Genomic DNA, 12,748 nt, shown 5'->3' with positions numbered 1-12,748 from the left:
TTCAATATGAGTTCAGAGCAGTGTCTATAGGCTTTGCAAAGGCAATGCAATTAATATTAAACTTATTATTAGCCCAGTCAATAGTACTGTTTAATATTCCTTCCATCCTTTTATAATAGCTACACTTGGTATTCTGGCACTATCCACATTCACCACTTTGACCATAATCTGTGGATTATACGTAAGAAAATATATATATTCATATGAGATCTTGTTTGATTCGTCTCAATATGTATTCCGGGAATATCAAATTTATAACTTTTACTAATACACAAGTTGAGATATTTATGCTCAAAATTTTACATCGGCAAGCGTGAACATCAAAGTGTAAGTATTAGATAAGAACAGAGGGAGTACTTCTTGAAAAGTTCAAAATTAATAATTGGAGTTTTTTCAGATAAGAACCATATTGCACATTCAAACCCTGAGGAGACAAAAAGCGTTAATGTCAAAGTGGCTTTGGATATCACATTGAGCCCAATAACGCACAAAGTGCAAACAAGGTAGGCTCCAATAAGATGCAGTGAGACATATCAAACATAAAGACATCTGTCAAAAGAAAGAAGGTAACTTTTATGAATGTGAAGTCCAATAAAAAATCAAGGTCCAGATACATACCCCCGTTCATATTAGTTTGATCATTAATCAACTTCATCAGGAAAGGCAATAATTCAGGCCACTCTTCTGGCCATTCATAATGTGCAATGGAAGCAACAGCCATGCTTACTGCTGTGCAGATTTTCCTATGTGAATCATCCAGGCACAGCAGGAGAAGTCTACGTATGACTTCCTGGAGAGACATGAAATCCCAGTGAGAACACCAAAAGGCATGAGGAAATTGTCTAACTGAGATTGCATGCCAAGATACATAAAATTGAGAGAGGGGGTAAAACAAAGTGAAACAAGGCTGCTCATGACCCTTCCATGATCGAGATAGATATTTATCAAGCAGCTCAAACCACTCAGGCCTGACACTCAAAGCCATTGCAAATGCTGATGCATTCCATAAAAGAAGGTTCAGCTACACAACTTAGTGAACTAGCAAATTCTATATCTATTTCATTCGAAATTTCTCCAAATAAAAGAGCCATTGGAGGGTATATTTATAGCCTAATCAAACATACCAGTTGCCTTGTTCTAAATGGATATTCTAAAATTTGCTTAGCTGAGAATCCAAAGTCTTGCAACAGCATGCTAATGAACAAAGTGTCATTCACAATTTAACACTGTACAGTATGCATCAGGTAATATGGATCTTGATTCTTGAACCATAAAAGTGATCTCAGTGAGGCTAAAAAAACAAATGAATCTCACAGAAAATCTCAATAAGTAACCTCTACCAGATAATTACGTCATGAGTTCGTCCTTCACACTGCTAAATGGCCAAAGAATCACATTATTACAATATTTTTGACTTTCCACCCCAATATTATATCAAACCAAAATAGTTAATCTGAAAATGAATGAGTATTGTGATTATCGCCTTCTCATTCTTCCACTTTCCATATTTAAGCGAAACCCATTCATAATGCAAAACACTCTCTTTTGTTTCTGAACCTGCAATATTATGTATTTCAAGTTTCTAGACAAAAAGTTAAGCAAAAGATTCATCCTTTCTCGAGCCTTTGATTTTCATGTATTATCTGTGAAAAGAATTCAAGGTGATGAGGGTTTTCCTGAAACTGCTTATAACAAGTCAGGAATGAAGAACTTCTCCAACAAAACTGAATGCTAATGATTTTTGAAAATATAATGAGTCAAGAGAGAAAAACCTTCTCATCACTGGCAACAATAGGGTGCTCAAAATTATCCTCATCCTCATGCCAATGTTTTTTGATGAACTGCTTTAACAGAACCGCAGCTAGGTAGAATAAGTCAAAGCCTCCAAGACAATCAGTGCGGGGAGCAAGTTTACAAGGCTAGAAATAAAAATGACTACAGCTAAACGAAAGAAGAGAGCAGCTAATTGTTTGTTTAACATGAGTTCCTAATGGAACAAATAAACAAATGAAGAAAACCATTAAGAAAAAGAAATTAAGAATTCCCCATCAAATCAAAGAATGAACTAAGGACTAGTTTGGTTCACCATAGGAAGTAAAAAATTCCATGAATTTTGAATACACGTGAATTGAGTTCCTTCATTAAATTCATGGAAATTGAAAAATGTTGTTTGGTTATTCATAAAGGAAGTAGCATGAATTTTTACTTACCTAGGGGGGAGCATGTAGCTACTTCCCCTATTCTGTAGGAACTAGAAGTTCATGGGAAGTACTACTTCCCTCGTTTCGTAAACTTTTTGACAACCAAACAACAAGCCCATCTTACACTTCCTAGGAAATAGAAATTCCCATGATTTAGTTGCCAACCAAACAAATCCTAAGATTGGCAATAACAGGTAACAAATTACAGCTTAACAACACTGTAATAGGGGGAAAATGAGCATGGAGGAGGGAGATCAGCAGTAAAGAAAGGATATTTGGCGCAATCCCATTGACAATTCCCTGTTTGCAGCAACTTTGGCTAAAGCACTTCCAAAACCTGCAAATTTAGGAGGGGTCAATCAGTAATAGGTAAGCTTGCATCAGTTAGTTTCTTAGTATTGCATTACAAGGAAGGGGGCAGGAAAGAGAGCAAAATGATCTCATGTGCAAGCCACTCAACTGTATGCTACAGGAACAAAGGCAACTGATTACTAGAGATATAACAAAAATCTGCCAGTAAAGCAAAATTTCAAGATGACTGGAGTAAGTTAGCTCCCCTTCAGATAATGCTCACACTGAATAGGCAGTGTAACCTAGCAAAGCTAATAGTTCATCCGTTCTTTTTCTACTGCAACAATGGGTTTGGGCATGGTTTTTAAGGAAGTGAAAAAGGTGGGTAGTTTAGCATAAAGGTACCCTTAAATTAACTGGAGTAGGAGAAAGAAATAAATCCGTAATAATGTCAATGCAATTTTATGACACAAATTGAGTAACAATAATGATTTTAGTAAGATAAAGTAAGGGCAATATTGTCAACTAAAGTTGCTTTTTTATTTAAAGTGGAATTGTTGCAATAGATGGTGAAACTACCTAAAATGGCAATTGTTGGCTTGTTGCAATTGAAAAAGAACGGAAGAAGTATCCCTAATTTAAGCTATCTTCTCTTCATCTTAATTCAAAAATTTTAAAAGTAGCAAACTTGATGAAAGAGTTTAATAATAACAAATGGAAATGATAATAAGAAATGCTATCACTTTTAGGAATAAGAGGAAAAAAAAACTAGGATAAGCAATAAGTAATTAGTTTACAACATCATATAAATATATTGTTTCGTAATTCATTTTTTAATACACAAATTCACATATATACAAGAAGTTTATAAAGGTGAAATGGTGAATATTCTACTAGAGCTCATGGACGAGGTAAAGGAATGAATCAGCTCCAAAGATATAATATAAGGCTAACATTGAAAGCTTTAATTGTGGAAATTATGGTCATTTTCGTGGGAATGTAACTCCAAAAAGGTGGAGGAAAAACAAACTTGATCGAAGAACAGTAATATATAGAAGAAGAAATCATGTTATTAGCTCTCAAAGTGGAAGACAAAAAAGATGACAGTTGTACATGATATCTTGATAATGGTGCAACCATATTACACGAGACAAAAGCAAATTTGTTGATCTTGATACTAGTGTGACCGACAATATAACTTTTGGCGATTGCTCAAAGGTAGCGATCGAAGGGAAAGATACAATTATGATTTTATTAAGAAAATACTAGTCACAAGTTACCTCTAGATGTTTATTATATTCCTAACTTAACAAGTAACATTTTGAGTGTGGAACAACTCCAAGAGGTTAATAATTGCAAGATTTTAATGGAGGGACAAAAGTTATGGCTTCGTGACGAAAACTCTAATCTTAGAATTTGCAAACAGTTTGACCAATGTGTTTCTAAGACATGGGTTGAAGATCCTTCTTGGAGGTGCCATATGAGGTTTACACCTTAATTTTCAAGGACTTAAAGAGCTTGGACACAAGCAAATCGTAAAAGGGTTACCCCGGATTGATCTACCTAATCAACTTTTTCAGAAACAAGCATTGTCATAAAAAAACTTAGAGCTATGATACAAATGTGAACCTATCAAACTCGCGTCACTTTCTAAAAGTTCTTACTTTGTTATTTTCATTGATGGTTATAGGAGGAAGACATGGGTATATTTCTTGAAAAATAAATTAGAAGCTTGTCATACTTCTAAAAAGTCTTAAAAGTATTGGTAGAGTAAGATAGTGGTTATAAAATCAAAGCTTTGAGAATAGATAGAGGTGGTAAATTCACATCAAATAATTCAAGAAATATTGTAAAAAAAATTATGACATATGTCGACCATTCACAGTTCTTAGAACACCACAACAAAATGGCGTAGCTGAAAGGAAAAACATAACTATTCTTAATATGGCTAGATCCATGTTGAAAAATACGAAGATGTTTAAGGAGTTTCGGGCGCAAGCAATTGCATATGCAATCTACTTGTCAAAACATTTCTCGACTTGTCAAACTAGGCATGAAATTAAATCTCGGTTCTTCTGCAACGAATTTTGGATATGTAGTTCCACAAAATCATGTTATGGAACGACAAATAAGAAATCACATACTTTTCGCCGTATTATGTGTTCAGTATATCCCCGTTACGTCTTTCTTTTCAAACATTGGCCAAAATGTTTATGAATCAAATATATAGCTAATGAAATATAATATTCTGATAAATTTGATTATATTATGTTCTAATAATGCTTCATAAACTTAAATAATAAGAATAAGCTTAGAACATATTAATGTAATTTTTTTTGTAAAATTTCACGCTGCATTGGCCGCGATCTGCCGTTACAAGTCGTTTCCGCGACAATGTAGACGTTTTCCAATGGCGACCACATTTTGCGATTTTTTCCTTGATACTAGGGGTCTCTCATAACCTATCCACAAAAGAGCATAAATCGCACCCAAAAAGCAACAAATTATAAGAAAAAGGCTTCTCAAATATGACCAAGTGGCATGAACTTTTAGCATATGACAAGTACATGTTCCTACAAATATTTGAAAGAGAACCTTCATCTTCAAAGATTTTATCATCCTCTCCGACCATAGCATTACCCCCAAAAAGAATGGTCCCTTGTGACACACATATTGTACAATGTTCATGGTAATCGGCAAATAAACCTCTCATAACAAACTCATATGAATCCAAGGTTGGTTATAACAGCGCTTCTTATATCATGCCATAAAGCAACTTCAAGCAAAACCTCCTCCATGGCACACTGCTATATTTAATCACGTGGATAATTCTTAAGAGGCTCCCAACCAAGGTGCAGTAAGGAGGAAGAGGAAGCCATTCAGCCAATGCAATTTAGTGAGTCATTTCAATTAGTCCATTGTAATCCAAAGTTATAAATCTGTCTATTATAGAGTCTTCAAGTTTATTGAGAATGAACCCATCTTAAACTAACCACTATTATGAAAAAGAAAAGGGGAAAAATATGCTGGAAATCAGAATAATAATACGACAGTAATAAGAGGGGAAAATTATGGATATGTTCTATTAATTGGATTAAGAGATCAATAGCCAATGCAACTTAGTCACTTTCAAAAGGTGATGTTATGATATTATATAGAGTTTTTCCCCCTACTTATAAGCTAAAAAGGATGTCAATGGTTTGTTGTTTTGTGTCGAATTGCAGGTTTTAGGGAATTATTCCCTATTTTCTACTGTTATATGACCGCTACACTGGATTGGAGAGGTTCGATACTGAGTCCCAAGGTCCCAAGGACACTTTCCGGGACCCTTGAGAAAAAGAAGAGTTGAAGACTTGGCACTTGGCACTTGGAGCCAAGGAACGAAGAAAAATGGTCAGGCAGTCCCAACGGGCGGCCACGAGAGACAACATTCAGTTGGTTGTGGGCCCGATCGGGCGCCCACGAGAGACAACATTCAGTTGGTTGTGGGCCCGATCGGGCGCTTACGCCCCGTCGTTAGTCGTTGTCAAAGCCCAATCAGGCGGTTCGGCCAGATTGCATCGGGCGCCCATGAGAGTGTTGCTGAGGATAGAAAGGCGGCCCGATTACATCAGGCGGGTCGGCCCGATTGCATCGGGGCTAGTCAATTTGAGTTGTTTTCCGTTTGTTGATGCCCAATTTCATCAGGCATATTTAGCCCGATCGGGTAGTTAGCCCGACACGCGCATTTAATGATTTCCGGGCTATTTTTACAAGATTTTTCCTAATTGTTTTAGGGCTAGTATAAATAGCCAAATTAGAATATCTTTTATTCATATTTGTTTTAGCCATTAGTTTTCATAGTTTTCTCTAGAGAGTAATTTAAGAACCCTAATTTATTGCTTTTCGCTTTGAATTCAAGATCAAACCTTTGGATAATTCACAAGTTCAATACAATTCTTCAGTTTGGTAATCTTCCTCTACTGTTTTCTCTATTGTTGATTAGATTACTTTCTTAGTTATTTGCAATGTTTCAAAGTATGGTTTTTGTATTGATTTTGTTATTGCTTTCATAAAGATGAGTGAGTAATTTTATTTCTAGGATTGTGGGGATCTATATATGCAATGAGGGATTGATAGATTAGTCTAATTATCTTGTATTTCAATTGCTTCCTATGATTGAATCGTTCATGCTAGATTTACATTTGTTTTTCTAATATCTCAATAGTGAATCCGCTTCGAGAGGAGAGATACCGTATAGACTTTCAATCATTAGGCAGGGTGATCCTTGACCATGCGAGAGCGGCTAGGTGATCTTTGAGGGAGGTAATGTTTGAGAGAAATTACATGTGCCCTAGATAAATTGACTTATTAGGTAGTTGTTATTCGTCCCTGATTTCCGGAATTGTATGCATAGTGATTCATAATCCTAGTTCTTTATTAATTGATTCATATCTTCGTGTTTAATTCTGTTATTTGCTTAGTTTAGTAACACAATCATTTTCATCTGATTTAGTTAGTATAATATTAGGGTTCAGATACAATAATGTAACTTTCTCCCAGTGGAGTCGATTAGTGGACCTTAGGTTATTTTTGATTAGGTGATACGACTTTAGCCTATCAAAAGGTGAGCTCTCTCTCAAAGGGACAAAATATTCAATTTCTCTATGCCTACATCTAATTCCCTCTTCAACTACTTATACTACCCTGAAGTTGTGCCTTCACTCCTTTACCCTAACACATCATACCCTATGGCAGACTCTGCCAGTACAAGGAATAAGAAGGAATAAAAAGATATATTTGCCATCATTAGCTGTCACAGAAATAATGAGATTTTTACCACCCTGATTTCCTCCCAAAACAGTTCCAGGGTACATGACAGGCATCATATCTAGGCCCCTGCTCTAATTATTCTAATTTTAAAAGTGTGAGTAACATGCATCCTATCCAAAGCGTAAGTCCAAGAAAGGGATCATACTAACCAAAACCCTTAACTTGCGAGTTTTGCTGTTAGGAAGTTATCAGAATCTTGTCATAGAAGGCAGCTCTAGAGAGGAGAAGAGATGTTACCTAAAGAATCTGCTAAACAGGCCCTTGTAGACAAGCCATCACTAAAGATATTCTAAGAGCTCAGTATACCTTAACAATTAGTAAGGACTAAGTATCCTCATTTTCAACTTTTTCTTATCGACAACCCATTGTTATCACATATGATTTTGAGATTGCGGAAGCACTCATATCATATTTACCATTCACATTACTGAAAGAGCACTCAGATTGGGAGAAAGGTTCCAGTCCTAATAAACTACCCCCATTTCCAGATGTATTCTCCCCCTTAAGGTTATAAAGGGGTATATGGAAATCAATACTCCTATCTGGAATCAATTGCCATATTGTCCCACACCTTCATAATTAGGATAAACCACGATCTTAGTAGTCACTAACCTTTCTAATAGTTGTTTCTTTCTCCCAGCACTCCATTATGTGGAGTTAAATGTGGAGATCAAGCCGTTATCATTTCTATTGTATGAATGTGACAATTTTTTTTAACAGCCCAAGATAGTATATGTGATTATTGTTTCCAAACAAAGGAAGTATATAACAATGATAATAATATAATGATAATACAAAGAGACTCAAACATTTAAAGAAAAAATAACTGAAGAATAAAGCTATTAAGATTATATCTTCTGTTTGTCCAAATTAGAATGCACTTCTAAATCACATCCCACAGCAGCATCTCCACCTATAAGCACCATTTGATGAACTCAAAATCTAACCAATACATTTTACATTACTAAGTCCCAGTTCTTTTGGACTGAGAGAATCTGAACAGAGAGAAACTAAAATGCAGAGAGTAACTCTAAAAAATAAGTCCAAAAGAAAAGGGCCTAATACCACTCACCCTTTGAGGTCATTTCTCCTACTCAATAAACGGATTAGCTTAAACGCCACATTATAATAAATAATGCCACAAAGTGCATGAAAATAGTACAATTTCGAACACAATATCAACAGGATTACATCAACTAGAGCTATATACTGTATGAAAAATAACTAAACTAGTGACATCAAAAGTTCATCTTAGTTTGTTAGCTATATCTGAAGAAGAAAGAGAGAGAGAGAGAGAACGCCGAACCATGTTGGTGAGACGCTTGATTAAGAGAAGCTTCAGCAAAGGTACGAGCTTGTTGATTAGTGTCCAATGTAGCATTTAAACAGTTGATAAGCCAGTGCTGATCTTGATCAAGATCAACAACATTCATCATAATTACAATTCACCAAAATTCTCAGCAAACTACACCTAAAACAAACAAAGCATACGGAAAACACAGCATTTCAGAAATCAGTATGTATGTATATGTCATATAAAGCCGATTGAGTTGAAAGAAGTAAAATTTGTGACAATTGAATCTACTAATTTTGCAATTATAACCTGAAGAGAGAACTAAATCAGAGAAATGAAGATAGATTACCAGGTGCTTTAGAGGTTTTGCAGGAGTTGCTATTTGAAATGCAGCAAAATCCCGGCAACACACACTCTCGCTTTAGTATTTTAGCAAGCAGACGATACAAGTGCCAGTGGCGGGGTTTCTCGCGCTTTAGGAATCAGAAAAGAGGAGAAATTTTAGGTTCATAAATCATACATCACATAAGAATATTTTTATGAACTTTATTTTTTATATTTACATACTACTATGAATTTTCTGGAGGTGTATCTCTATTGCATAAGGGAAGGGGGACCTATAGTATGGTGTCCTCTTTTGAACTGATTTTTTTGCCCCCTCTTTTCCTTACTAAATTACAAATATAATATCAATACCAAAATGGGAATTCAAACAAAGCTACCGAAAATTAAATTTCAACATCACTCCCAAATCACTTATGTTAGGAAACTTTACAAATCCCTTTCTAAATCACGTTCAAGAAATCCCGCAAATCATTAAACTTTACGAAAAACTAAAAATTAACTTACAAACCAAAACTAATATAGTAGGTATTAAAAAAATACATTCACAAAATTCACTTACAAATGATAGTTCTCAAGAACTCACTAATTTCACTTATAAATTATTCTTTACCTATACACGTTATGCATAAAAATCTGTAAAAAACATAAAATTTCGACGGAGATATCACACATTTTGCAAACTTCTAAAAAGGTACATAATTCTTTTAATCTTCCAAGTTATTTCAAATTAGTTGAAAAAACAATAGCAATTGTTATGTAGCGACTAACAGAAAAAAAAAAAAAAGGGAGATGATAGCAATTAGTTAAAAAGGACTTAAATTTAACCCTTTATTTTCACATGAAATGAGAAAACAAGATAAAAGTAACAAATTTAGTTTTTTTTTTTAAAAAAAATCCAATATTAAAAATTATGCTCATAACTTTTGCAAAAAAAACCATTTTCACAAATAAATTTTGAAAAAAAAAAAACCAAAATCGAAGTTTTCGCAAAAATCAATTTTCAGAAAAAAATTAAATTACTTTGCTAAAACCATTTTCAGAAAAAAAAATTACATTATTTTGCGAAAACAAATAGTGAAATTAAGCACCAAGACAACTGTAAAATTTTGAAATGGAAAAAAAGGGCTTTTATACAATTTAAATTTAATTCATTTTCATGTTAAATAGAAAACAAGATAAAAGAAACGATTTTTATTTTTAAAAAAATTCCAATATCAAATTGTGATGAAAATTTACAATTTTATCTCAATATAATTTTAAATATGAGACTGATGAAAATTTTAAATATAAGTTTGTGAAATCATAATTTAGATGTTAGGCAAGGGAAAAAAAAACTGAAATTGTTCATACTTTTCTGATTAAATTTTGGGATGATAGATAATCGACCCAAGAAAAAACTGAAGTTAGTTGATTTAAGAAATTACCTTTCTTTGTTAGAAAATCGACCCAAGAAAAAACTAAAGTTGGATTGCTTCCTTCAAAAGTGGTTGATATGGCTGATGGATTTTTGATGAATTAGATCTACTGCTTTGCTTAATATACTTGAAAAGGCTGATTTTCTTATTGTATAGTGTATAGTTTGATGAACTAGGTTCCTTGAAAATATGGTTTGTAGATTTGTAGTAAGAGGAGAGAGAAAATGAATAGCAAAAGTAGTGGAATTATGCTGATGTTGCCAAGTAGTGGAAAAGGTAGTGAAATATTTTTTGTTAAAATTCTAGAAGGATGTGCCTATAGGCTACAACACGTCACTCAAAATTTTGGGTTTCAAATAGAACTGTGGATCAAAGTATAAATTAGCCAAATTATAATGTGGGTTTTAAATACAAGTGTAGATCAAAGTATAAATTAGCCAAATTATAATATTGTTGCATTGGAAATTCAACGTAACAGATAATCTGGACTCATTTTTTTTTTTTCAATAGAGATAAGTTTAACTAAGGGAGTAATACTGTAATGCTACTTAAATGCAAAGAGTTAATGATTGCAAAAGAAATAACATAATGTAAAAGGAGTACTATTTGATTGTATTTCAAAGAATCTTATTCACAAAATGGAGGTGAACTTAAAATACTAACTTGCATTTTCTTTTTGTTTATTACTTAGTAATAATTAGGCCAAAAAATATCATCGCACGCATCGCGTGCATAAAAAGCTAGTATAATAAAAAAAACATATATAGTGAATATAAATACTTCCTCCGTTTCAGAATAAGTGAAATATAGATAAATTGAGGAGTTACCAAATAATTTAGGGAGAGAAAGTTGGGGACCAGTGGTGATGGGGACTGGCTTTGGTACGACGGACCCGTGTCCGAATCCCCGCAACACTCTTGAGAGAGGAATGAAACCTAACTACCCCGAACTTGGCATTGATCCGGATGTAGCCCGAAGGGTGAACCGGGTGCAAATATCAAAAAAAAGAGAGAGAGAAAGCTAGGGCCATAATAAAGTAAAGTGAAAAAGTATTGAGGTTGTGGTCCCCTCTTACTTATTAGTGGTATATTTGTAATAAAAGTGAACTTTTTTTACCATTTGGAGCTTGGTTTCACTTATTGTGATTATTCTAAATAAGAAAAGTATTTCACTTATTGGGAAACGTATGAATTATATATTTTATATGAGAAGTAAATATTTTATTGGTAAGAAGAAATTAGAGGTGATCAAACCCAGTCTAGTCCGGTAAAAATCAATCCACACGTCGGACTGGCCCAAATTTCGGACCAATTTTTTTGCGATACCCATTATTTCGGCAAAATATAGCAGGCTTTTTGATACAAAATCGGGACTGGCCACACTTTAAATTGAAAAGCCATTTTTGAACTTCCCAAAAAATTAAAAAAAAATGGCCCAAAAATTCTGCCCAAGCCCTGGCATTTTTCGTATCGGTTCAACCTTAATCGGCTATAGAAAAATTTCTTGCAATTTAATCTAATACTACTACACAGGCAACACATTTTAAGAGTGGCGGAAGAGTAAGAGAATCTCATCTAGTTTAAAGATATAGTAGTATTTGTATCCTGTCAAACAAAAAAAACATATCAGTGACTTACTAGTAATAATATTACTTTTTTTCATTAACAGACTATCCTGATTAATTTTTTATACTTGTTTTCAGAAAAGCTTGGAAAAAACTAAAAAAGTTTAGAGAGTTTGGGAAAGTAACAAAAAGTTCAAAAAAAAATGAGAATTCATAAGAATTAAGAAGAGTTCATTTTCACCCAAAAAAAAAAAAGTTCATCACAATTAAGGATAAGTTCATAAACACAAAATAGAAAATTCTTAAAAATCTATAAAATTTCAGAAAACAAGGATAAGTTTACGAAAAATAAATTAAACAAAACGTACTCTAAATATGTCTTTTTTATACGACATCAAAAAGTTGTTCATATTGGATGAAACTAGTGTTGCAATTAGTTTTTCTTTTTTAGAAAGGTTACAACTATTACTAGTAAAACTTAAGGGCAAGAACGACAGAGTCTATCCAAGTTATGAACGTTTTGAACTTGGTCTCTTGACACTTTACACACCATACAAGTAAACATTGAATTGGCTATGTTCAGGATATGTTGAACTGTCCAACGAAGAGCGATATTAGTAGCACTTTTTAGTCTTGATAAGCTATAGAATACCGGTAGAATCCGTGAGGATACGTATGGGGTGTAGATCATGATCAATGGCCCATTGAAGACAAAGAAGATGAGTTTGAAGTTCAGCCTGCAAAGCATCTTAGCAATAAAAAGACCACCCTCGAAAAGTTCTTGCTATTGATTTGAGGATGAGACATACCATCCAACTCCAGCACG

The 12,748-nt window shown here is 33.9% G+C and overlaps 1 protein-coding gene across 3 annotated transcripts in view; it reads right to left on the bottom strand.

Moving 5' to 3' along the window:
* The window catches only part of LOC104896318 (uncharacterized), a 31,174-nt gene extending 22,070 nt beyond the window's left edge, over positions 1-9,104 (bottom strand). Inside the window, exons 1-5 of one of the 3 annotated variants that reach the window (XM_048647513.2) lie at positions 8,948-9,104; positions 8,611-8,775; positions 2,477-2,538; positions 1,773-1,865; positions 619-790 (exon numbers count right to left, since the gene is read on the bottom strand). In XM_048647513.2, the coding sequence (XP_048503470.1) occupies positions 619-790; positions 1,773-1,865; positions 2,477-2,538; positions 8,611-8,740 (457 nt within the window). In that variant the 5' untranslated portion in view covers positions 8,741-8,775; positions 8,948-9,104. Of the gene's footprint in view, positions 1-618; positions 791-1,772; positions 2,539-8,610; positions 8,776-8,947 lie in introns of all 3 variants that reach the window. The other 2 variants (XR_008969940.1, XM_057395973.1) reach the window with 2 other exon arrangements.
* Positions 9,105-12,748: the final 3,644 nt, after the last annotated feature.

The sequence above is a fragment of the Beta vulgaris genome, chromosome 6, assembly GCF_026745355.1.
Source record: "Beta vulgaris subsp. vulgaris cultivar EL10 chromosome 6, EL10.2, whole genome shotgun sequence".
NCBI classification, from domain to species: Eukaryota; Viridiplantae; Streptophyta; class Magnoliopsida; order Caryophyllales; family Amaranthaceae; genus Beta; species Beta vulgaris.
This window is presented reverse-complemented; position numbering and strand designations above follow the sequence as displayed.